Genomic DNA, 27,305 nt, shown 5'->3' on the forward strand with positions numbered 1-27,305 from the left:
GCTTGTGAGTTCGTTTCGAAGCCGCCGGTGTTTGTTATGGGAGCGAACTAGGAAGAGCGCGACGAGAAACACAGCGAAACGAGAGGCACTTTACGGATTTTATGTGTATTTTAGCTTAGTTCATTAGAACTAAACGGCGGTCGGATATGATATTTTTCAAATTATTTATCATTTTTTGCTACCTACGGGATGTTAGAGGTAAGTTTTCCATTCACTCACACGGGGAAAGTGTTCAGTGATAGCGCTAATCGGATCAAACAGTTGTACTCTGGCTTTCTAACTTGCTAGCTAGGTGGCTAATGTTCATGTTAAAGAGTACTGCCAGAACATGAGACGGTTCCAAGCGTGACAAAATTAGCTTTGGTGTCAGGTTGAATAGTTAAACCCGACACACACAAGGTAAATAGAAGCTTTTGACAGTTCTTGAGTGGGAAAACTCGTGTTGTGTCTACGAGCAGGAACTCTTAGGGCGGACAGTTAGCCAAATTTACACACACAGCAGGAGGAGACATTCACTACTGCTGGAAATATTGCAAAAACGTTCTCTAAACTTAGCCCAACTCGTTACTTACACTGACACCTCATAGTTACATCTACAAAAGACAAAGCTGTTCAAAGGTAAATGAACAGCTATTTTGTAGTTTCTCGCCAGATCATGCAGCTAATTCAGTTTCTGTAGATATCAACTCAGTTTAATCTACTAAGGTAAGCAGTTTCACTTGTAAGCATTGTATTGTGCATTTGAAAGCCACTATTTAAAGTAAATCCAGTGGGACAACCTTTGTTTCAAGATCTGAAAAAAATCTAAGTGTTGAAAGTCTTCAAACTAAACCGAACCTAAAGTTTTCTCTGCCCATTGATAATAATTGCATAACTTTGATTCTTATGACATTGTCTTTATGGACAACGTCATTTATGTTTTTCCCTGGCTGATTGTAATTTTAGATGTTCTGCAAGTCAGACCTGCCAGTACCAGTTTTTGTCTGATGCAGAAAGGAGAAAAAATGTGCTTCATGTGTTTTGATCAGGTATTAGAACCAGCAGAAAGTGAAGGATTTACAAGGTTTTCCCATTTATTGATCAAAGCACATGTCTCTAATCTTTATCAGAGGCTTACGGGAATAAAAGTACTTCTAATTGCATCTGTCAGTACAATGTTTGCCAACCCAGCTCCTCAAGGCACACTGCCTGGGGTGCTTTACATGTTTCAGTTTATGGCTGGTTAACCTGCTTTTGTGCAACGGTGTGTTAAATCAGGGAAACATCTAAGATATCCAGGACAGTGTGTCACAAAGACCTGGGTTGGGAAACACTGTTAGTTAGTTAGTTAGTTAGTTAGTTAGTTAGTTAGTTAGTTAGTTAGAAAAGTGTCGGATATCTCAGCATTTGGTCTTAAACTGGTGACATTGTGGGCTGCCACTCACAAATAATGCAACTCTCTTTGATTAATGTAATAATTAAAGAATATTATTAATGTTGAATATACATATATATGGCAAACTCCTGCATAAATAAATAAAACAAGACCTTTATTGTTTATGTATTTGCTTATCGGTGACTCTAGCTTATTGGGAGGTGTAGTTGTCTTTTAATCTGAACGTTGTGGGTTTGATTCCAACTTCGTGTCACATGCGCTCACAAATGCGCACTGATTATGTGAATGTGGCTCTGGGCTAGAAAAACACTGTTTAAATTTATTTCCAAAATCTCAAGTATGAGCAGACAGAACTGAAAACATAAAAATAGGTCCAATTTCATTTCATAGTACAGTTTAAAAGAAAAACGTATTTACACTTTTTAAATTAAATTAATACAACTTAATTTACAAGTTTATAAATTAAATTAAAATATAATACAACTATGTTTAGCTTATTTAGAAATTTGTCATATTTCAGTTAAATTCAAAAATACTTTGTTGCAACTCATATTTTTCAAGGTTCTTCAAGAAGTTGTGGTAGACAGCTACAGGGTGTCCTGTAGACGTCTGTGTTGCAGTGGTTGTGAAGAAGCCTCTGACTGAAGACATTGTTGTATGACAATAGATAATAATGAACTAACCCTGTTTCTCTGGAAATCTACAATCCTCTCTTTTGTCTTGTTCACTTTCAAGATGAGATAATTGTTCATACACCATGAAAAATGTTTGATATTCACACTCAGTTCAATGTGATTTGAAAGGGATGAAGTAAAGTTTTATGATCTTCAGGAAGAAGTCTGCCCATTAACAAACAGGCACAGGCAGGGAGCTAATTAAGTAAAAATTACAGGGAAAGCATAGGAGATAGATGACTCTTCTCTCTTCTGATTACAGTAGATTCAGCAGCTTTAAATAACACTTAAGCACTTTTTTGGGGGTGAAAAACTTTAATAACCCATTGTCTTTAGGGAGTAAAAGGAAGTTCTACCTGGCATCTTTTTTCTCACACAGTAATCTGGACAGAGCCAACTAATAGCCTCTGTCACAAAAGAACCTGATTGTGCAACCAGTGAGTGGGTGGTTGCACAAACCATATGTCATCCCTACATCGCTTCCTCCACCAAAAAGCCTGCTTGCCCTTATACGAGTCAGCTGATGTGGGCTGTGATGTCCTCCACTGTTGAGTCAGCAGCAGAATAGAGGCTGGCTCACTTCAGTCATCTCACAAAATACATTGAAACGACAAAAAGACACCTTAATATCACCCCGGAAGTGCTTTATGAAATCCAAGATGTCTGGAGCCCAACATGGCTGCATTAAAGGCCCACACACAACTACACACGTTCACTGCTGCTGACGTCAGAGAGGAGGGGGTTCATGTACAATCTGGATTAAAGCTGCTGTAAGTTTTGTTGAGAATTTATAGCAATTGGCAGAAAAGGAAATCATAATTAATTATGTGATGGCTGAACATATGTGTAGCAGACCTCCTCCTCCCCCAAATGAAGGATTTAGGCTTTACTGATGAACAGTGAGGTTCATTAGAAATAAACCCCGAGTTTCACTGAAGGAGGAGCTGGATGTACAAACACACAAGAAAAAGGCAGTATAAGATACAAAACCACACTCTTACAACCATAACGTTTGAACTAACAATAACATTCACGACTAAAAATGTCAACTCTAATTCAAAATCTATACCCTAGTGTTTGCATACAATAAAACAAATTCACAATTTCAACCAATCAATATTAAAAATATCTTTTTTTTTTTTTACAAAATTAACATACCTTGTGCCTCTATCAAATGGGCCGCTAATAACAAGATACAGTTAACATTGTTCCAACCTTTCTCCCGCTCCTTTCTATCGTTAAGCTGCCATTCCATAATATATACAGCGGAAGTTATCTTATCAAAGTAAAAGCATCAATTCAAAAACCGGAAGTCAGCCATATATTACACAAATAAAACAGAGTAAAGACGATAAGCATGAAAAAGGGAATACAGCAAATGAGGAACTTAAATCCGTATCTACAATCTGTACTTGGATACTTTAGACCTCCTCTAGGATTACTTTTAGGTGAATATTTTAGTTGTTTAAACACCAAATATACCTTAACGGGTAAAAAAGTGGTACACTTAAACATACCTAGAGTGTTACTCTGATTCTTTCATTGATGTTTGAGAAATCCTTCAATCTCCTATTTGAACCAGAGGATCCACAAACATTTTCCCTCACGAAGATCCTCCTTGGAGCTGTGGTCTCCAGCCAACCCTCTGCCTCACAGAGCAGCCCTCCCTCCATGTCTCCCTCACTCAGCTCCTTCAGACTAGCGGCAACAGCAATTAGCAATCAACTGATGGAACTGTGCATCTGCTGAGATGCACAGGTGATGAGATGCTTCTCATTTCCTAAGAACAGCTGTAAACTAAAATGGAGAAGAATTGTTGTGATGATGTGCTGAAAGCAGAAAGTCAGAGTATGAGTTTCCTTAAGAGACAGAGGCCCAATTTCAAGGAGTTAAATTGCACAGTCAAGTTGGAAATGCTGATATTTACAGAATTTTCATAGCAACTGAAGGTAACATAGTTTCTTTGTGATATGAAATGGAAGTATGCGCCTGTAAAATACATAATACCACCTGTTTTAATATGCATTCATACGCACAGTGGCACTACTGCTGCTCTTCAGGGCAGAGCCAATCAGGACAAAGGAAAATGAATGTCTCTGTTTGATGTTTAAGATATGCTCTAAGGATAAATCACAAATAATTTGGCGTTATGTTTTGCAGAAAAAATTATAAATATTAAGTTGCGAGTAGGCGAGGGTCAACTCTCATAATTTCTACAGGATCCTTTTCAAATTTCTTAGCAGGACTTTCTATGTCTAAAGAATAGCAGCAGAAGGAGGTGATATAAATCATCTGCAGCAACTGTGTCAGTTTGTGTCAATGTTGGCATAAAATCAGAGCAGACAACTTGGACCAGTCAGTTTCAAAACAATAGCAGACTGAGTCCAACAGCTTCACCACACTGGTGCTTTCACAAACCACATTGTGATGGCATGAAGTTCCTGTACTCCAGCCCAGCTTTGCTTTGTTAAGTCCTGCTTGGTTATTTGTCTGGCATAATTTTGTTGATGTGAGCCAGGCTTTTTTCAGTTTAAGATTTGTTTTCTTAATTTCATTGTTGTTGATCCTCAAGAGTATTTAGTTAAGGATTTGGTTTTTCCTGGTTACATCTAAACCTCAGGTTTGTTTGTTCTCCACTGTGGGATGCACAGCTAAATCCATAGTTAAGTGTAGACCTTGGAGTTGCCAGTTATGTGATGTTTTTGTTGTCAAACAATCAACTCGCCTGCAAAGCCCAGAAGAGTTGAATCCATGCTGTTACCACTTCCTCGCTTCTTGTCAGCAAAACAGTTTCCTTTCTGTCAAAAGCTGCTCTTTGCAACAGCACTCAAAACACTTTGCTCTGCAATCCTCAAGATGTGCAGCAGCAGTGAAACTGTAAAAAAAAATGTTTGAATTACTTCTTTAGTATTAATTACTGTCCATTAATCCTTGTGTAAAAAGTTAGGAGTGAGGCTGGGCTGTTACAGAACAAAAAAACAGAAGTGTTATTATTTTGACCAGGTTTGTGCTTGAACACCCACAGAGACTTCAAATAACTCAGCTGTGGCATGTTTTTGTGAAGATGCAAATATTGTGTGAATGTGCCAAGCAGATCTTTATCAGTGGTTTCTGATGTACAGCTGATTCTAAGCAAACTAAATGAGACAAGAGGTTCATTTTAGCTAATCGTCGATGACGTTTCATGACCATTTTGAGGATTTTAAGAAACTGCTGCAAACTACATTCTTTTTTTATTTAACATAAAGATAGAATTTTTCATTCAATGCATTTGTTTATTAAATTTTGTTGTTTAACTAATAGTACATGCTTTTAAAACATAATTAAAGATTATTGTAAAAATCTTAAAACATAATTAAAGATTATTGTAAAAAATAAAAAGATAGAATAAAACATCTAAAATAAGTTCAATTATCCAGGATCTTAACAGCAGCTCTGTGTTTTAGGAGCTGAAGGCAGAAAACTGCATAAAAGTCAGGTGGATTTGTTTTGCTGTAATAGATTTTTTTGTCTTTGTTCCTAAACCTCAAAGTAGAAATAAAGCAGTGTTTCTTAAATATAACCATAAAACAAATACAGTCATTTATTATGCTTTATAAAGTATCATTTTAAGAGGATGATTTGGGTTTTATGGCTATAGAAAAGTTTTATTTACTGAATGTAGACAAAAATCCCTTTCTTCCCTTTTTTTATTAAACAAATTGCTGTCTTAGACCATGTCGCTGCCAATATTAAACATCAGTAAAGTTTCCACATTCTCCTGAGAGAGGAGATCTTGCAGTCTGGGATAGCGGTATTTATTTTAGTACCAAATTTACATTCCTTGATTAGAAAAATACTCACTGTAATCCTGTCCAGGCATCCCTAAGCCTGTCTTAGTTTGTTTACATTGTTGTCATTTTAGAAGTTAGATGAACGTGGCAGATTGTTGCCGTTTCCTGTGTGTGCAGCATGAACAAGTTGCTGCTAGCCTGGTACAGCCTCTCCCTCTCTGTTTGGGGAGTTATGACTCCCACTCCATTGCAGTTCAGTTTTACAGAGCAAATCAGTGGAGTGGGAAAATAAAAACATTTGGTGTTTCAGTCCAAATGTCTCTGAACTTCATTTTCTTACTTTTGCCACTATAAAAGTAAGGCACTTTAACCTTAAATATTTCCGATAAACACAGCCGCATAGTGTTTTTTGGTTTTTATCAGAATACTGTGTGAGCATGACAGAAATAAGTCATGTTTCCTCATAGTTTAGCCAGTTGTGATAAGTTTGACTCAGTCTTGTACCATTTGTTGTTTTTTTAACAGCTGCATTTAATGAACTACAAAAGCAGCAACATAAAAGAAAAGGAGTGAAATTTACTAATACATAAAAAAGATCTGATCCTCCCCACAAAGGTAAATACCAGCAAACATTGGTTCATGTATGCACTTTGTCATTAAAACCAAAAAGAATAAATTAATTAATAAATGGGGATAACGTTATTTCTTCATTTTCTGTTGAAGCAAACCAGAAATTGGTATTTCAATCCTGATCGGTGCATTTATATATTGTTTCTTTGGTTCCTCTAGTGTTTTCAATCAATTGGTTTTATTGAGAATAATAACATTAATCGTCATCTGTTTATTCCACCATTTGTGTTTTGCACTTTAACACTTTCATGAAGGTTAATGGAGATAAATCAATAATTAAAGCTCTATGCTTAATAATAAATTGTCAACTCTGATGCCATTATTTTGAAAACTGCCGTGACAACACCAACAGAGACCAGTATTTAAATGGCATCCAGTGTTTCCTTGGAATGGAGCTGCTTACTACTTCAGCAGCCTTCAGCAGTTTCATTCACTGGCATTGAGACCTGCTGTTCTGTGGAAACAGAGCCCCAGTCACCTGACGCGCATCATGCGCTCTGCTCCCCTTGTGTTAAACTGAGGACTCTGTGTTTTTGATAAAAGAACAAAGGAAGCGGTTAGAAAGAAAGATGGCTGGAAGAACTCTGTGGGTTTGAGGCGTTAAGATGAATAAGCCTTTTACACTGAGAGTGACAGCTTTACCCTGCTCAGTTTTGGAGACATTCCTGACATTTTCTAGCATGACTCATTTGATGATTGCTCATTCAAAGGTTTTGTTTTGTTCCAGAAATCAGAGAAATTATATTGCATCTGCCTTTTTAAAAACAAAGTTTGTCTCATTGTGTCGTTGAATTGTCTTTCAGGCCAGTTTGAAAAGCCGTTGAACAAATATATTCGCCATTATGAGGGTTTGTCGTATGACACAGAAGCTCTGCATAGCAGCCATCAGAGAGCCAAAAGGGCCCTTCATCCGCAAGACCAGATGATTCACTTGGATTTCCATGCTCATGGGAGGTCAGTTCAATTCAAAACACACACACACACCCACCCTTCCTCGCTGAAATCTTCCTAATCTGCTGTGGAAATTTGGATCCTTTGTCTGCTTTATGTCGCTCCTTTCTGGGAAAGAAAAGATTGTCCAACATGTACCAATGCAGTTTAAAATGTCAAAAAATGTAGATGTTATGTCATTTAAATATCTTGCTCATTGCACAATAAACTAAGTTTGAACACTTCCCATTTTTGTTGCCCGTGGTTTCTCTTTGGAAGTCGGAATTTAATGAGCAGAGGAGAAACCCACAAAACTTTCTTTTTCTTTTTTTTTTTTTTTTTGAGTGGAGTTATGGGAAATCCCAGTGATTAGTCTGTGCTTGAGCTTCTCAATTATGGAGAGCCATTTCAGCCAAGATTAAATAAATAAATAAACAAATGGGTGAAATAAATAAAAAGAGAAAATAAATCAATAAATGAAGAAAATGAGTGAAATAAATGAAAAAATAGTTAAATAAATAATTTAGCTTTTTCATTAACCCAACTTTTCATTTTTTATTTTTCATATCAATTTCTCAATTTCCCTTTTTCATTTATCTATTTTTCATTTACCCATTTTTCATTAATCTATTTTTCATTTAACCATTTTTTATGTAGCTTTTTCATTAACCCATTTTTTCATTTATTTATTTTTATATCAATTTCTCAATTTCTCTTTTTTTATCTATTTTTTATTTATCCCTTTGTCCATTTACCAATTTTTCATTAATCTATTTTTCATTTAACCACTTTTCAATTTCCCTTTTTCATTAACCCAATTTTTCATTTATTTATTTTTTAGATCATCAATTTCTCTTTTTCATTTATCTATTTTTCATTTATCCCTTTTTCCGTTTAACAATTTTTCATTAATTTATTTTTCATTTAACCACTTTTTAATTTCCCTTTTTCATTAACCCAATTTTTCATTTATTTATTTTTCATATTATCAATTTTTCTATTCCCCTTTTTCATATATCTGTTTTTTATTTATCTATTTTTCATTTGTCCATTTTTCATTTATTCCTTTATCCATTTACCGATTTTACATTAATCTATTTTTTTAAATTGATAATCTGAAAAATAAATGAAACATTGGGTTAATGAAAAAGCTAAATTAAAAATTGGTTAAATAAAAAATAGATTAATGAAAAATGAGTAAATGAAAAATATATAAATGAAAAATAGATAAATGAAAAAGGGAAATTGAGAAATTGATAATATAAAAAAGAAATCAAAAATTGGGTTAATGAAAAAGCTGAATTATTTATTTAATTTTTTATTTATTTCACTCATTTTCTTAATCTATTGATTTATTTTACTCATTTTATTTATTTATTTCACCCATTTATTTATTTAATTTTGGCTGAAATGGCTCTCCATACTCAATCTGTTAGGTCACAGTTGGCATAGCATTATGAACTTTAGGGCTGCAGCTAACGATTATTTTAGTAATCAACTTTTCTATTGATGAATAAAAAAATTGGCCACATTCTGCAGATTTTTCATTTAACCACTTATGGCTTTTTTTCTATAGACTGTTGGAATTCCTTGAAAATTGCAATAAAGAAATAATTTAATTCATTTTAAATAAGCATTTTATTTCCTAAAATACTATAACAGCTCAGCTATTTCTGCTTGACTTGGCATCAATACAGCATAGAGTTCATCACTGGATTAAGAAATTGATCATTGCACAGCAAAATGTGCTTAAAAGGATTTTTTTTACAAAGTATGTCACTTGTGAAGTTCTTAATAGAACCCTGTAGAACCTTTTTTAAGATATGTCTTTTAAATCTTTTAAGATAAGTTTTTTGTCAACTTAAATTTGATATGTCTGTATTTTTTGTACAGCTTTGGCTTAGTTATAGCTCAGAGTAACGCATTCTTTCAGTAAATAGCATCTTTTTGAGGCTGTGTAATTCAGTTAATTAATCAGTTACTAAATTAGTTAATGATTATTTCAGTAATCAATTAATCTGATCAATCCTTTCAGCCCTAAGCAGTTTGATTTTTGGGACATGTAAAGCAGAATGTCTTCATAGTTTGCTTGTGTTGACTATGGAGAAATATGATCTGTTTTCATTGTTATTGATTTTGCAACATTTTTTTAGTATTTCTGTGTTGGATTTTAGGGATTAACATATTCATCTTTATCAGCAAAGATGATGTCTTAGATAGAGTTCTAGCTTTTATTTTAATTGTCTCTCCTTCACCTTTCAGTGCTGCATGGTGATTGTTAGACTGTGAATCTCTTATCTTTAAATTTTTGCCTGATTTGTTTAACGGCAGAAGTCAGAATGTGTATCAAAAAAAAAGTGTTGAGCAAACTTTAAACCAGTTCTTACAGTCGTATGAGGCTTCTGCAAACTGGATTTCCTTTGGCCAACAGTGTTATAATTGACTGTTACGGGTTTTTCACATGCCTGAACACCTTAGTCATAGCCAGTTTTTGACAAAAGTTCTTCCATACATTCATTCATTTTGAGTTTTAAAATGCAAAGAAAGTCAAGATGAACACTTCAAAGCCACATTGTGCAAGAACGCAAGTTCCAGTTATGATTTAGAAACCTGTTTTCTGTGGAATATCTGTTGAAATGTAATTTTTCTCTGTATAAAGAGACAGTATGGACACGCAACTCAATATTTTCACACATCTATGTTCAAGTTTAAAACAATCTTTATAGGGTTCGGTTTTCGCTCATTGAAACTAGAATATATTTCTAAAAATAATGTACCACGATACCAGAGTTTCATATCAGATATGGCACAGGTGTCAAACTCCAGTCCTCAAGGGCCGCTGTCCTCCAGTTTTTAGATGTGCTAGAGGTTCAAAACGCTGGAATGAAATGGTTTAATCACCTCCTCCTTGTGTAGATCGGTTCTCCAGAGCCTTATTCAGGTGTGGTGCAGCAGAGGCTCATCTAAAAGTTGCAGGACACCGGCCCTTGAGGACTGGAGTTTGACACCCCTGAGATATGGTGATCATTTTCTTCCTTCACTTTAAGCGGTTTTGCGGCACTGTGGTGAAACCTGAAACCGCTGCTGCGTAAGTTACTCATCAGGTTGTTGCTAGGTAACCAAAGAGCTAGTGAGTTGCTAGGTAACCAAAGAGTGAGGGAGTGAGTTAGTTGATGCCACCAACCTTGAGAGGTTGAACGGCTAAAGCCTTTCCTATGCCTACATCCCCCAGAATGCTGTGCGTTTTTGGCGAGAATTCAGTGATATTGATCACGTCTTTCGCTATATATATTGTTATTGATTTCACATATTTCACAATGCGTATTTCGCATTGGTATCTAAATAATTTTTTTCATTCCAGAAACCAGGTGCCTCATATCAAAACTAAAATATTGAAAAGTCCATTTATTTTAAGTATATGTTATTAAGTATATGTTAAACAGCAGCAGTTTTAATATTTGGGCTGTTGTTATTGTGGAAAATTTGGATGTGCTTTCATTCATGGTGTCAGTGACAGACGTCACCTTTGATACGGTTGGCTGTTTCATGTTTCCTGTTTGTTCTTTTTATCAGTGGTAGCCACACCCATTCCCACAAATAACACCAGTGTCCCACTTGGAGAGCAAACAGCTTCACCTGTGCTTCTGTATTAGTGTCTTTAAATGCACAGACTGGACATGCTGTGCTTAATATGTTGAAGAAAACATGCATTTGATTTAATCTTTGACTTCATTTGTAGAATTACCAGTTATATTAACCTAGTTTGGCAGCAATGTTGACCTTTTGTTGTTTGTTTCTGTTTGTGTTTACGTGTTCAATGGTGTGCATGATGGTCACATGCAGATGAAAACATCTTTGACATTTCATATATGTCTGTAATTGTGAGAAAATGCAACACAAACTCACTCCCTACTTTTCTGCTATTATTTTACGCTGTATATTTTATTTTTTTTTTCAGTTCAGGACTGAGCTGCACATTTTATTTAAAAACCTATTTAGAGTTTAACATTTAGCAGGCAGCAGCTTGCCAGTTGTTCACAATGTGGATGTAAAAAAAAGATATGATTAATATTAACATTCTAATTAGTAATGTTTTATGTATGAGAAAATAAAACCAAACCTGCCTGCAAGGTGGTGGAAACGGGGGTGAATGATGAGGAACATGTGAATGTTTGGACAGGTCAAAGATTCATCCTGCAGAGGGAAATCCTGCTCTCTGTCTGACCCTCAAAACGCTGTTTACTTTGTAACTCTGCTAGACTTTCAGTTATATCCCTGTTCACATATAGAAAAATCTATTTTCAATAAATCAATCAAATTTTATTTGCACAACGCATTTAAGTAACAAGGCACTTCAAAGTGCTTTACATCACTAGAACACAAAAAACACAAAGTCATGCAGCATAGAATCAACTATTGAAACATGACATTTAGTCAGGCGCCATCGTTAAATTCTTAACCGATTATGCTTCAAAGGTAACTAGAAACAGGAGGGGTTTTAGTCTAGATTTAAAGACACTTAGTGTTTCAGCAGTTTTGGAGTTTTCTAGAAGTTTGTTCCAGATTTGTGGTGCATATAAGCTGAATGCTGCTTGTCCATGTTTGGTTCTGGGGATGCAGAGCAGAACCAGAAGACCTGAGCGGTCTGGAAGGTTGATACAACAGCAGCAGATATTTGGTGTATTGCCGTGTTAAGCTGATTTCAGGCCTGGTTGCTAGTTTAGAAACTTGACTTTTACTAATCAGTGTCTGATGCTGAGTAGAAATCAGGGCAGTGGATTTTCCAAACAAATATGTGGCTTTGTAACAAAAAACTGAATGAGATAAAATGACTAACATGGTAATGTCAGAGCTGCTCTCTGTAAAACCCGTTGGTCAAAACTCATTGCTATTTCTCACAGAGGACTCATTATTTATCCTGCAGCGCTGCCAACTGCATCGAAGCACGACTAAGTTATAATCTCTGAACAAACAAATATAATGGGGGAGAAACATAGATATTAAATTGCCCCCATTTTACCAACATGATGAAGCCAAAATGGTTGAACTCAGGGTGTCAGTGAGTAAGAAGCAGTGGTGATTCAGAGTTGAGTCATGTGGAAGAACCTTCACAGACGTGTGATTGCATAAGAATTATGCTAAGCAGGGATGTTTCTCGTCGTTTGAAGAGTTTCAAGCATCACTGCAAGTTTCTGGCAAGCTAGTGGCTCATATGGGATTACACCAGCGATGAGTTTCTTTTTTTTATCCTGTTCTTTTGACATCACTGTTCTAGAGAAAATCTTTAAGCAACAGCCTGCAGAACAAAGTGACAGAGCTTTCATTGTGGTTGTGTGGACTGCAGCCCTGAGGTTTTCACTGTGTTTTCCAGCACAGACTTTATTTTGTGATCTAAGTTTGGATGCTTAATGTTTACTGCTGAAGCTAATTTTCCTTTTTTTTTCTCTCTTCAGACATTTTAACTTGCGGCTGAAGAGAGATACAAAGCTCTTTTCTCCAGATCTCGTCATTGAGGTGTCAGGTCAAGAGGAACCAATCGACACGTCACATATTTACAGTGGCGAAATCTTCGGTAAGGCTGCGCTTTCATTGCATCATTTCCTGTTTACAGTTTCCTCATTGTCTGTCTGTTTCTTTTACATGATTTATTGTAAATAACTCCACAAGTCTTACTGTTTATCAAAATCAAATAAGGCTCTTAGACTATCAGTATAATTATTTTTCAAACATTTCCTTTGATTTTTTGGTTTTTTTGTTGTTTCTTTTTTGCCAGTTGCACACCTGAATTTAAAAAAAAAATCTAACCTTTAGCTGAAGGCAGCATGGAGAAACACTACATCTAATATTAATCAAAATTTAGAAAAACATTCAAGCTGATTAAACTGGAATCCTATCCAGTATCTGTGTCATTGTCCGGTTTCAAGGAGAAGATTGTCTTTGATAAAAGGATTAGCCACCCACCCAAAACAGTGGAGGAAGAAAACAGTTAAAAAATGGTTTTGGGTGACTGATGCTGCTAGAGAACTCACTGAGGGCAAAAAGGAAATGAGCAGGTTGGGTTCGACCTGGCCGGGTACACCGAGTGAGTAGAGTAAATCCAGTTTTCTTCCATCCCATCCCCCAACATATTTTAATTTCCTTTCCTCTTCTTCCTGCTGCACGTCTCCTTGTAAGTTCACACAAACATTAGGAAAGGGGCTTTTATTGTCTTTAGCAAACAAAAGGTGAAATAGGAAGTTTATGCCATTATGTTTTGGGAACGTCGTCTGGGGGCATCTTAGAGTTGAACCAAAAAAATAATTGTAGTTTTATGTTGTTTTAAACTTGGTGGTGCAAAGATCAATGCAAGTAAATAAAAGCTGCACTTAAGAAGAATAGTCACTCTGAAGAGAGAAGGCAGCAGAGATATGAAAAATGTAGCTGTTGATTAGGATTCTTGCATTTATTGTTTATAACTCAGATTAACAGGACGTGATCTAGATTTCCTTTGTTTGGCAGGTGAACAGGGGACTCTGACTCACGGCTCGGTGGTTGACGGGCGCTTTGAGGGATTCATTAAAACACACCAAGGGACGTTTTACGTCGAACCCTCAGAGAGGTATCTGGAGCGCAGCAATGTGCCATTCCACTCCGTCATCTATCATGAAGATGATATTCGTAAGTACTGATTAAAACCAATGTTACTTTCTTTGAAGGGGTGTGCATAAGACTGGCATGACACGATCAAAAACATGGCATAGCACACGTTATGAACTCAAAGGAGCCTTCTTGAATGTTTATAAAAGTGTGAATAATGACACTTCTAATGCAAAGTTGCTTTAAAAGTTGTATTAAGAGTCTATTAAACGTGTCAACCTTTGCATTATTTGGTCAATAATGACCCTTTTAAATCAAAGTTCTATTAAAATTTGCATTAAAAGTCCATTAGAAGTGTCATTATTTACCGAATTACACACTTAAAGTGTTACCAAATATTTACAGGTACATCTAAAAAAATTAGAATATTGTGGAAAAAGTCCAACTTTTTTGTCTTTGTAATTTCAGAAAGTGAAACTCATAATATAGGTTCATAACACAGAGTGGTTATGGTGCACAGATATTGTAATTCTGTGTCACAGATTTAAATATGGTTAAAAAGTTGAAATACTGGGAACTTTTGGAAATCAGCTAATTGCTTAATCCAAGCATATTCGCAGAAAGTTGTGTGGTAGGAAAAACTTCCCCAGCAGCAGAGAGAACTATGACCTTGAAAAGATTGTCAGGAAATGTTCATTCAAATATTTGGAGGAGCTTCAGCTGGATTGAGGTTGAAGTCAGAACATCAAGAGCCTCGTTGCACTGACAAACGTTGCATTCCTCGTGAACCAGAGACTGGACTGCTGATCAGTGGTTCAAAATCCTCTAAATAAATTGCTCATTTCATTTGGAAATCAATGGTTTCAAAGTCTGGAGGAAGAGTTGAGAGGCACAGAATCCATGTTGCTTGAAGCCCAGAGTGAATGTGTCACAGCCAGTGATGGTTTAGGAGCCAAGTCATCTACTGGTGTTGGTCCACTGTGTTTTCACCAACACAGGCGTCTACCAGGACGTGGAGATGCTGATTTTATTTTCTGAAACACTGAATTCAGACTTTTATTATCTGCAAACCATAATCATGATCAATTTCACAATATTCAAGTTTTTTAGATGTACTTTGTTGAGGCATGAGCTAATATTAGCTGTATATTCTTTATTCTTCTAAAACCAAGTGTGGCTTTAAATCCTGATGAAATGTTCCTTAAGTGTTTGTGTCACTAGTACTATGAAGTATTGCTATGCTAAAGCAATTTGTCAAATTAGAATTTGACTATTCCAATTTGTAAAAATTCCAATTTGCTATTCATCAAATTCCAATTTGTTAAATTCCAATTTATTTGTCAACTTCCAATTCATCAAATTCCAATTTGTTAAATTCCAATTTATTTATCAAAATTCAATTTGTTAAATTCCAATTTATTTATCAAATTCCAATTTATTTATCAAATTTCAATTTGTCAAATTCCAATTTATTTGTCAAATTCCAATTTGATAAATAGCAAATTGGAATTTGCTGTTTGTCTGGATTAGTTTGGAAAATAAATTTTACATTATAATTTCTGTCGTCAGACCATAATTCTTCCAGTTTTGTACAAACCTGACATTTTGAAGAACACGTTGTGTAAACACAGTACCTTTTGGGTAATTTCACCTAAAAGATGTCACCATTGTGTCACATTGTGGTTAACAAACCTCCAGTTACACACATATATAGATTAATTTGACCTTTTTGAGTTAAAAAAGATCTCTCTTGTAAGTCACAGCTGGGCATATCTTGCTTTTTCACTTCATATTTTAAACTTGCATTTAAAATACTTTATCATAATTAAGATCATTTTAGCAGCTTTCTATTCACCTCACAATGCTCCCAGTACATTTCCTGTAAACTTATAGATGGTGAAAGGACATTTGATGTGAGAAATATAGAAAATCAATCATTTAATGCATTTCTTTGTACTTCTGCCCACAAGTGAAAGGCCTTTTGACCAGCAGTTGTACAAGACCTCTTTCATAAGAACAAAGACGTCTTTGTCCGACAAAACGCCAAAAAAACACATTGTCAGAGCTTGAATCTGTTCCTGCAGTGAGTTCAGTCAGTTTCACCGTTTTAGTCAGCTGCTAGGGAATAATGGAGGGGAATGTTTTTGTCTCTGTGGCGATGATGATGATGATGTAAAGGTCAGCATAGTTTCACATCTCACTGCTGCTTCACAGCCATCTTGCTTTTAAAATAACCTTTATGTGAAGCTTTGTGATTTTATTCTTGTTCAGTCATTTACACCCTGATTATATAGCATAAATGTAATTATCATTGCTGGTAGTTTTATAATTTCCTTTACATTTTTTCTTTATTTGGCTTTTGTATATGTACATAAATGTACAGAGAAGAAAATCTTGTTTGAGATGTATTAATGACAATGTCTGGCTTTCTTTGCTTTTCACTTATTAGAGTTAGAAAAATGGAAAATTTAGTTAATTGGTAAATTTGATTTGTTCAAATAATGCATCATATTCTGAGGTCTCAACAAGGTTGCATTTTCAAAACCACAAATATTTTCCATCATAGCATCCAGAGTTTTCTCAAGTTTCACAAAGCATGAACTTGAGGCTAAAGTGTTCCTTTTGGCACCTGTTGCTGCTCACTGCCAATCAGCTGCTGAGTTTTTCTCTTACATCAAAAGACAAAAGCAGCTGCTTGCACATTATTTTTGCTGTGAGAAACACAAACAGTCATGGATTGGAAATTGAAGGAGAACCAAGACGAGTTCAGAGTGAGCAGATAAAAATGGTATGTTAAGCTGACTGCAGGCCAGCAGCCGAACATCATCTTCTTGGCACTCTGGATAGCTCAATTTAGTTCATTTAGATCACAATAAGTGTCATCTAAGCTCACTTTACATGTGCAACCTCTTACGGATGAACAAGAAACGCTTCAGCTGAGTCCCAGTCAAACAAAAAGATACAATAAATCTTAAGCATGTCAGAAACACCTGCACCTCATTCTGCTTTAGTGCATTTTTTAAAGATTAAAAAACAATGAATAAGATACATTTTAATAACACTTTAAATGTCAGTTGTTACATTTCAGCAGCAATAGCAACATGTTTTGCTTTTCCCTTTTAAATACTAGCATTAGTGTCATTTTGTAGATTTTTCATTAACATTTTGGTGCCAATGCTGTTGTGAAACTGACTCAAATACCACGATGCTTTTATTAAATCCAGCTGCTCCATTCTTACACTAATCAGCTGTCATATCAAAACTGATCATTATGTTCCTTTTAAGCATTTCAAAGTCATTCCCGTGTCTCCGCTCTATCTGCCAGATTATCCTCACAAGTACGGCTCAGAGGGAGGCTGTGCTGACCGCTCTGTGTTTGAAAGGATGAAGAAGTACCAGGCGTCTGCAGTCGAAGAGCCGAGCGATGTAAGTGCTAACATCACAACAAACCCGGCCGTCGTCTCTGATAGCTAAAAGCGCAGCTGGGCAAGGATGGTGGACGAGTGAACTTTGCTAAATCTGTTTTTTCTCTGGAGTTTCAGGAAATGCTCTTTACCTTTGATCTTTTTCCCCTCTCTAGACATGGATTGTGTTATTTAACAGAATAAAACAATCAGAACTGACCTGATGTGTTTGTTTTTTTCCCCCCACAGGGGGTAAGCAGGGTGACAGAAGACGATGACGCTTACGGTCCAGTTATTCTGAGGAAAAAGAGGGCAGCTGGGAAGGACAAAAACACCTGCCAGCTCTACATCCAGACTGATCACTTCTTCTATAAATACTACGGCTCCAGGGACGCCGTCATCGCCCAGGTAGCCGCACACAGAAACAGGATCTGTTTGTAAAAGCATGTTATGATAAATCTGTTGAATTCTGTTGATTTTATTTACATAGCAGTGACTCTCAACTCCAAAAAACTTTTCAAGACAAACAGATCCAGTTGATCTACAGAAATAAATTCAATTCGTTCCAGTCACGGAAACAGATTGGTGTCATTTTCAGCACGCCTCGAAGTGACCCAGTCCCACATTTGGTCCTCATAGACGCCACGGACGAGGCGTGGCTAACATTAGCCCCACATGGACTCGCAAACAATAACATTGCCGAACTTCTGGCGTCTGCAGCGATGCTGGTGCTGTGAGAAACTGGATGAACTGAGGGTTTACACGTCACAAAAAATATTAGGAAGTGGATTAAAAATATAATGTGTCCTTGACCTACAGAAACATAAAAATCTTTTAAAAGCCTAGTTGGAAAATCTGGTGAGTTATAGCACTAACTGGTAGCTTTAAAGTGATTAAACTCAGAGATTTCAGTTTTTCTGTCAACATGCAAACGGTATTTTATTTCTCAAAATTCCCCTTCCCCTCTCCATTCCACTGTATCAGGTTCATGTGATGCAAATAAAAACCTGCTCTTCCCCTTTGCAGTGGGGTGATGTTAAAGCATTTTATTAGCTTCTGTTTGTGCCTTACTGCTTATCTAATTAATTTCATTTTCTGCAGATCTCCAGCCATGTGAAGGCCATTGACTCCATTTACCAGGACACAGACTTCTTGGGCATCCGAAACATCAACTTCATGGTTAAAAGGGTCAGGGTGAGTTGAAGCTATGGGAGAGTTGGTGTAGAATAAACTGAGCTCAGACAGATGATAGGATTTCAGGAGCCTGTACTACGATGAAGCTTTCCCTTCTGAATTTTTAGTTTGTAATTGTTGACCTCGTCTAGATCAATACCACAGACGATACCAAGGACACCACCAATCCTTTTCGCTTTTCTAACATTGGCGTGGAAAAATTTCTGGAGCTGAACTCTGAGCAGAACCACGACGAGTACTGCCTGGCCTACGTCTTCACCGACAGGGACTTTGATGACGGCGTGCTCGGGTTGGCTTGGGTCGGCGCTCCTTCAGGTCAGACACTGGTTCTTTTTTTGTTCTCCAGTGAAGTTTATGAACATTTTTCTCTTCATAAATGTTATGTGCTACTTTTACATGTTTATCTGCTCCACTTTGGTTAGAAACAGTTTCATCCTGCATACTTAGGCATCATATGCAGGATGATGTTCTTTCTGCTTTGACCAGTCAGGATTATTGTTATTTTTTTTAATTCCTCATACAACATATTAATATTAATGGTAATAAAACCATCAGTTCCAGCCCTAAAGTTAAATAATTTCTGAATAAGTATCCAACCAAAGTACTTGTTATAGTAAAATTTAGGGCTGTTGTAAACGAATATTTTAGTAATCGAGTAATCTATCGATTATTCTTACGATTAATCGAGTAATCGGATAAAAAAAATTATAAAATGAAATATTGGTAAATCTGGCATAATACCGGTGTTACTATCAGATATCAATATCAGTCCAATTTTTCATATTTGAGCATCCCTAACAGTTGCTTTTTTGTAGTTTAGAAAACTAACCTGTAACAATAATAGCTCACTTTCTAAGTTAACCAGAAGAAAAGTTATAGAAAAATCTGAAATTATATTGAATTTAATAACAAAGAGGCAGGCTCACAAATATGCTTATAAAAAATGTCTACAATCCAGCTTTTAGTTTATGTATTCATCTTCAGTGAGTTTAATAGATTAATTAAACTCACCTTGCCACCTAACCTGTCACGCTTTGGGTTTGAAAATACGGGAAATGCCGCCTGGAGTGGGAGAAGGGAGGAGAGGGCGAATGAACGAACATGGGGTGGAGGGGAGGAAATAGACCAGCGGACTGACGAACCGTTAGACCGGGGGACGAACACGGGGGGAAGCAATACGGGATATTTACGACACCTTCACTGGTCACACTCAGAAACTCATCTACCAGCCATGTACGATGCGCTCCGCCACCCGTTTCTTCAGACCGGGATATGAAATTTATTGTGCGGTTCGTCGGTAAAGCTACATTTACACGGTAAGCATCAGCTACTCAGCCGCCCGCCCTGTTCAGGCTATCCGCTCACCTCAGCGCTCTTCCCGCCGTTCGCTTTCAACCAGCAGCCCCGGAGGAGAAATGCTGCCGTACTCCAGGCATCCCCCCAGTCATTTTAAGGATGCTTATTGGTTCCCCAAAAACGATAAAAAGTCGGGCATTATCATCAATCAATAAAATCCCCACGGGCCAATCTTGAAGATTGGACTTTATGCCGCTGAGACTTAGCTTTTGTCAACAACTCAGAGGCGGAAGTGAGAGCTCCGCGCAACGCAAATGAAGTCCCGGCCGGAACACGGTGCGCTAACTAATAAAACATAAATTAACGAAGCTTCGAGGCAGGTAAATTTTCCTCGAGGAATTTTAGTAATCGAGGTACTCGAATCATTCGAGGAATCGTTTCAGCCCTAGTAAAATTGGAAGAACCTCTTTGATATTTGAAGTATTTATAAAACTGAGACCCGTCTTAAATATAAAAGATGAACATTTACAGCACCGTTTTAAACAGCTGCTTAAGAGGCTGTTAAAATAAAAATACTGCGGATTATTGAAATACTCAGGTAGCTTTTGTCTTTCTTCTCTTTCCAATTAAAAACGGGTCAAAGAACATGAAAACCCACAAAGTCCAGATCTGCTCAGTGGATTCTGCTTTTTAATAAACTTCACCTCAAATGTCAAAGCAGAATTATATTTGGAGCTTCAGAGGGAAATAAAAAAGTGTTGTTTTTCATGTCAAAGCATATATAATCCGTACACATTGACTGCTACTTGCAGTGCAGTTACAGCTTATGATGAGGAGGGAATAACAATTTTCACTCAGTGGTATTTTTATGTATGAGCAGTTTCTTGTCCTCTGAGAGGAGTTTTTATATCTTTTTCTCTTGTTCTACATCTGATCCATAAGCATTTCATTAAAAATGTTAAACACTTACTGAATGAAAAACCTTAAGAGGCATGAAAATGCACATAATTATAGTTCCCTAACATGTTAGGCAAACACAATCTGACACATTGCTTACATATTTCTAGGTGTCTGTGCAGTTTAACCTTTGGCATACACTCGTCCTTAATGTCGTAGATAATGCAGGAACAGTTTCATTTTAAGAAGCTTCATAGTTGATATTCACCTCAAAGCCCTCTGATCTTCTCCCAAATACTCTCTTCTTTATAGCTGCAGCCATTCACAGAGAAAGATAGTAATAGTAGAGTGAAACACACTTTCAAGAGTTTCTGATCTTAAGAGCAGAAAAGAAACTCAGACAGAGCGACTGGCAGAAGGGGAGACGTCACATCTGAGCTTCGTTTGCAGGCACTTCTGCAAATTGGTAGTTTTGTTTAGATAGATGCAGCATATATCTGTGCTACTCATGTTTTCACTGGGTGTGGTTGCTTTTTTTTCCCCTACATAATCCTGTCAGATTTACTCAATAAACTATTAGCTGTTTTTTCTGTTACTAAACTGATAAAAAGACATTTAATCAAATTCCAGGTAACTTCTCTGTTATCTCACATCCCTGTATTGTTGTTTTTTTTAATTGCCACTCAACAGGAAGCTCTGGAGGCATTTGTGAAAAAAGCAAGCCCTACTCTGATGGGAAGAAGAAATCTCTCAACACCGGTATCATCACTGTGCAGAACTATGCGTCACACGTCCCGCCTAAAGTGTCACACATCACCTTCGCACACGAAGTTGGACACAACTTTGGCTCTCCCGTAAGCCAGTCGAAACACTGCGGCTCACTCAGAGCTCCTCCGTGTGTCCTGCAGGTAATTTAAGTGCTTCCTGTTTTACAGCATGACTCTGGGAGTGAGTGCACCCCTGGAGAATCCAAGGAGAAGTTGAAGAAGGAGTCGGGAAACTTCATCATGTACGCCAGAGCCACATCGGGGGACAAACTGAACAACAACAGGTTCTCCATCTGCAGCATTCGGAATATAAGCGCAGTTCTGATGAAGAAGAAAGATTCCTGCTTTGTTGGTAAGCTTTCTTTGTTTAACCGTGTTGAAAATCTTTTTGTGTGTTTGATTCTGTTTTAATCGTGCATCTCTGCTCAGAGTCTGGTCAGCCCATCTGTGGCAATGGACTGGTGGAAGCAGGAGAGCAGTGCGACTGCGGCTACAGAATTGACTGTAAGGACGAGTGCTGCTATAATGCCGACGAAGGGCCGGAATTAAAGTGCAAACTTAAACCTGGAAAAATCTGCAGGTATGGCTTTCCAAGAGTACAGCATCTTATCAAACAAACAACATCGTCATGGCCTAACTTTTTCCACTTTTAATTGCATGTGTGTAATGTTTCCCCCCCAGTCCAAGCCAAGGCCCGTGTTGTACAACTAAATGTACTTTTAAGGATAATAGTGAGAGTTGCAGAGTGGCATCTGAATGTGCTCAAAAAGGCTTTTGCAACGGACGCGTTGCGCAGTGTCCAACCTCAGAACCAAAGGAAAACAACACCGCCTGCCACGAGGGGACACAAGTTTGCATCAATGGGGTACACAGTTAATTTCTAATGTGCTTCTCTGTGTAGTACAAGTAGTATTTGATGTAAAAAAAGAAATTCTGACGGTGTGTTTTAAATACAGACACTTCTAAAATGAGTTTGAAAGCAGAACGCGTCAATCGGTGACATTACTACATTACATTTTGGACACTTATTTTACATTTAAATTGTTTAATTGCTGATATTTTAAACTCTTTTGGCAAAAGTAAAACTAAGGAAAACTAATGTCAAGCAGCAAATGCAGAAGCAAGTGTTACTTTTTCAACTTTCTGCCCAAATCATTCTTCACCTTTAACCTTTAAATGCACGTAAACACTGACAGTGACCTGACACACATATGTTAAGATGACTAAATGTGCCTCCAAGAGGAACTACGTGACTACAAATAAAAATAGGAACAATACTCTCTGTGTATTCTGTTCATTAAGTCATTTTTTTTCTTGCCTCTTTGTGTATTAGATCTGCTCTGGTTCTATTTGTATGAAGTACGGTCTGGAAGTGTGCACCTGCGCCAGTAAAGACGACAAGAACGAAGCAGCTGAGCTCTGCCATGTTTGCTGCCAGGAAAAAAGTGAGTAGATCTGCAGCCTCTATGTTACATCTAACAGGAGTAATCCTCACTCGGACGTATTTGTTGTATCACAGCCTGAAAATTAATTAGCTACTCAGTGCTATTCTAATTAATAACATACATTAATTCTAATTAATAACAGACATTAATTAGAATAGCTCAAATTACTTTAATAAACCAGTTTCTTTGTTTCTGTAGTTTTTTTCTTTCTCATTTAAGCAACATGGTGTGAGGTTTTACTTTGCCTTTATTTCATCCAGACGATGCCAGCACCTGCAGCAGCACCGGTTCAGAAAAATGGGCTAAATTCTTTAATAAAGAAGTGAAAACGCTGCCGCCTGGCTCACCCTGCAACGACTTTAAAGGATACTGTGACGTCTTCAAGAAGTGCCGACTGGTGGATGCCGACGGGCCGCTGGCCAGGCTGAAGAAAGCGTTTTTAAACCCAGAGCTGTATGAGAACATCGCAGATTGGATTGTGGTGAGTGTCTGCAGCACACCTGTTTCGCACATAAGAAATACAGACAAATTTCCATTAAAGCAAACACGTCGACCCTTTGACACGTTTTATATTTCCTGCTGTACAGGCTCACTGGTGGGCTGTGCTGCTGATGGGAGTTGCTCTCATTATGCTGATGGCGGGTTTCATCAAGATCTGCAGCGTTCACACACCCAGCAACAACCCCAAACTTCCCGAACATAAACACCTCACAGGTACAATGACGCATTGACCCTTTGCAACTACGTCACCTAATCATTCGAGGCGCCATGATGGGCGTGGGAAGAATAGGACGAGTTCAGATGATTTCCTGCGTTTTGGTGCAGCTCATGCAAAAACTGAGACATTTCACAGAGGGAGACAGAAAATTGGGGCTTACTAATTTAAAGTTTCTAGAAACTCCTGAAATGTTGGCAATGATTATGTAAACTGTGATTTTGAACTAAAGTGGTGAATTTTTCTTAAATTTTCAGTGTGGGATTTTTCTGCTGCAGCAAAGGAAGAATTTATTTTAAGGCTTTTTACAAATGTTTGCTAAGGGTGCCAAAAAGATATACGTTTGTGTCTTTTGTGGCTTCTGATGAGTAAAAAAAAAAAGTTACATTTGTGCTAAAATGCTTGTACTACTTGTTTGTTTTATGACATTACTATCTGTAAATCCTCGTTTTGCTGAGTCATTTATCTTGAGTCTCTCTGACATGAATCTTGCAGATACACTAAGAATAAACAGAGGTCAGCGACAGCAGCACCAGCAGCAACGACGAGGTCAGCATTACCAACCACGGTCCGGAGAACGGGTATTGATGCAACCCCTCAGGCAATGAGACGACTCTCTGCTCCTTGCCTTTGTTCTTAGTGCCTACAACAGGAGCACTTTACTCCAAAGAGTTACCTTTACCACAGAAATCAAATTTCAAAGAACTTTGAACCGAAGATGTTTTATTGTGGGGGCTGCTGTCTTCTCCCTCCTCTTCTCTGAGAGCCAGTTTAATAATGGTTCACAAAGCTTTTATAGGAAACAAATCTTTCAAGGCGGGATGAGTTTGCAGTTGTTTTTCCATGTGGTCTTAATTATCTCACTTTGTTTCTTTCAAAGATTTTTTTTTCTCATCTTTTATGAGAACGGATGGTTATGATTTTGTTAGTGTGGCCTTAATTTTCTTCTTTTTTTTTCTCGCCATTTGCAATTGTGTCTGTCCTGCATCTTTTCCATCATCAGCATGATGGCAGCTGAACGTCGTTACATGAGATTTAGCTGCCGGTTTAAAAAAAAAATCGTATTGACATCATTGCTGGAGGATTTATTTTTTTCAAACCAAATGCATTTGATTTCTAATTTAAGCATCCTAATTGTTTGGTGTAGAGTTTCTCCCCCTTATTTCAGAGAAAAAACATATTTCTTAGGGGATCTAAGTTGTCTACTGTTCTAATTCACTTTCTCAGGATTACTAATAGCGCTCAAGTGTAAAGATGGTTGCATGCATATCTTAAAAAATGCATGAAAACACGGAGTCACCGCTAATCTGAGGGTCAGACTCTGCAGACTGTTTTGCACTTGCTTTTGTACACAGAACTGAAAGAGTTTGAGAAACTTGTTTTTTATCCAACAGATTGTTCCACGGTTTTACTTCATCGTAGCAAATTCATCATTCATCTGTAGTAAGTTAGTAAGCTGTTAAAGAAAAAGGCCAAATAAAACCACCTGAAACCAGTCGGTTCAGTTCTTTTGGTTTGAATGTAAATAGGGATTTTTCTTTCTTTTAGTGAAATATATTGCAGTTCAGATGACTTTGTACATGTGGAGGAACTGAGTCTGATGGGGGGTAGATTGTAAATTTTAATCGCTTTGCCGCTGCTGACATTATGTGAGAGCGAACAATCAGTATGTCTTCTGCTAATCTCCTTTTTTTTTCTTTTTTTTTTTACTCTGCGGTTTTCATCTGAAAAGCTTTATTGTCCTCTTAGTTTGTGCAACTGCTTGAAAATGTGCCTACGTTAAGCAGCATGATTGCCAAACATGAACTGCTGAAATTCAAAGGTTTGGAAATATTTGAGAATATGGTGTACATAAGCTTGTTCTTCTTTTTTTTTTTTTTTTTTTTTAAGCCAAATCTTTAACTTCTTCTGACTCCCAGATTCCCTTGTAACGTCATTTTAAATCCCAGGTTGAACTTCAGTGGTCCTCATTCAGGATGTTCTTCATATCACCTTTAAAGAGACGAGTGGGTGAATCTTTGGTTTGAGGTGTTGCTGAAGAGTAAAGAGCTGCTGTCCGGAGAACTGCTGCAACCCAAAGTTGTTTCTCATATGCAAAGAGCCAGGTTCCCACTGATCAGCCTATGCAGAGAATCAGAGTTCATCAGTGAACAAGCTGGCCTCATCACAGAGAAATAAATGCCTTCTGCGTTTCTAAACCAGAACACAGGAAAGGTTTTCATGCACATGTTGGGAAAAAAAAAATTCTTACAAGACGACAAAAAACTTTTTTTTTTACTTACTGCTTAGCTTTTGGTGCTGATGGTGTTTATTTTATTATTCAGACATTTATGGGTGTATTCTTTTTTTTTTTTTCTATGTTGAAGCAGTATGATATGGGTGATCCTATATCATACTGCTGTAGGTGGGTTGATATCTCTGGGAAATGTGTTTATTCCTTGTGATGTGAAAATGTGCACTGACATAAAAGCAACCGAATCCAACAAAGGTAAAGATTCAGAGCTGTGGTCTTATTTTAACGCCTCCTGTCTTTTTGTTCCACGTTTCAGTGCAATTCTTTTCGTTCTGTGTCACATCTGGCTTAGTTTGAACATTTTACAAACTTGCAAGAAATGTGCAAAAACCTAATTTCTTTACAACTACTTGAAATAAAGTAATAAACTAGAACTGATCAAAATGCTTCTTGATGCGTTTGTAATAAAAAATAAAGTGTGTTTAAATTGTATACACGGCTTTTATATTAGAATAATATTCAATGTGTTACAGTTCAACGATGACTGTTGGCCACTAGAGGGAGCTGCTGACTCAAGTTACCAAAAAATCACAAGGCGTTTAAGAGCTGTTTCATTCTTCTGTTTCAGTATCCGTCTCCTTAAATTATCACCTGTGAAGCTTTTGTATCGTTAATTTTTTCCCCCACTTGAAATCTGTATTTGCTGCTGGACCTTTGAGTCTCAAATTGGCTGCTGAACTTGCTCAGAAAGTTAATGATACAAAGTCTCCATTGAAAAATATAATTGGGGAAGTTGTGATGAGACTTTTACACCCAAGAACATTGTTCCAGTTTTCAAGCACGGTGGTGGTGGCATCATGGTGAGGGTCTATTTCACTGCTAGTCATACTGAGAAGAGGAACAACTTCTCCATTCTTCCACTTAATACATTTTCATCTACTTGCTTGAAACCAAACTGGCTGTTCTAACAGGAAAGTATTATCTTTTTTTTATTATTTCTAAGCAATTATGAGGAATGTAACTTCAAACTACAGCTCATAATCGCCTCCCATAGACAAACAGTATAGGCATATCATACATTTTCTGACTTCTTAGTCTGTTGAGTATTTTAGTTAACTCTTGTGTCCCTGGATACCACTGGGATAAAAGAAATGTATCTAGTTTGGCCAAAAGGTGTAGGAAAATGTGTATTCCTTTTGGTTTAACGAGCTCTAGTGATCTCTGTGTTGGCCAGAGAGACTCATAACCTGGTTTAAATTAAAGCCAAGAGTGTCCCCTTTAAGAAGATACCAAACACTATATTATAGACCTTTGACAAATGCCCATACCATGAGCCTAAACCAGACATACACCAGTCTCAAAAAACTGAATTTTTCCAAAGGGGTTGTTTACTTCA

At 37.1% G+C, this 27,305-nt stretch overlaps 1 protein-coding gene across 1 annotated transcript; it reads left to right on the plus strand.

Annotated features, from left to right (window-relative positions):
• Positions 1–26,353, plus strand: adam10a (ADAM metallopeptidase domain 10a). Its single transcript, XM_014972631.2, has 16 exons — positions 1–198; positions 7,256–7,406; positions 12,836–12,954; positions 13,881–14,039; positions 17,284–17,384; positions 17,612–17,770; positions 18,464–18,556; positions 18,688–18,871; positions 21,440–21,603; positions 21,685–21,868; positions 21,946–22,096; positions 22,198–22,381; positions 22,850–22,961; positions 23,222–23,442; positions 23,549–23,675; positions 24,172–26,353. The coding sequence occupies exons 1-16, from the start codon at positions 147–149 to the stop codon at positions 24,282–24,284; spliced, it is 2,274 nt and encodes a 757-aa protein (XP_014828117.2). The 5' UTR covers positions 1–146; the 3' UTR covers positions 24,285–26,353.
• Positions 26,354–27,305: the final 952 nt, after the last annotated feature.

The sequence above is a fragment of the Poecilia mexicana genome, unplaced genomic scaffold (assembly GCF_051168715.1).
Source record: "Poecilia mexicana isolate PSO_F unplaced genomic scaffold, ASM5116871v1 scaffold_3, whole genome shotgun sequence".
NCBI classification, from domain to species: Eukaryota; Metazoa; Chordata; class Actinopteri; order Cyprinodontiformes; family Poeciliidae; genus Poecilia; species Poecilia mexicana.

Bases quoted from the DNA above. Each gene is read 5' to 3' on its own strand.
- adam10a (XM_014972631.2), top strand. From the start codon at position 147: ATGATATTTTTCAAATTATTTATCATTTTTTGCTACCTACGGGATGTT. The intron at 7,407-12,835 runs GTCAGTTCAATT...TTCTCTCTTCAG, and splicing joins GATTTCCATGCTCATGGGAG to ACATTTTAACTTGCGGCTGA. The intron at 21,869-21,945 runs GTAAGCTTTCTT...ATCTCTGCTCAG, and splicing joins GAAAGATTCCTGCTTTGTTG to AGTCTGGTCAGCCCATCTGT.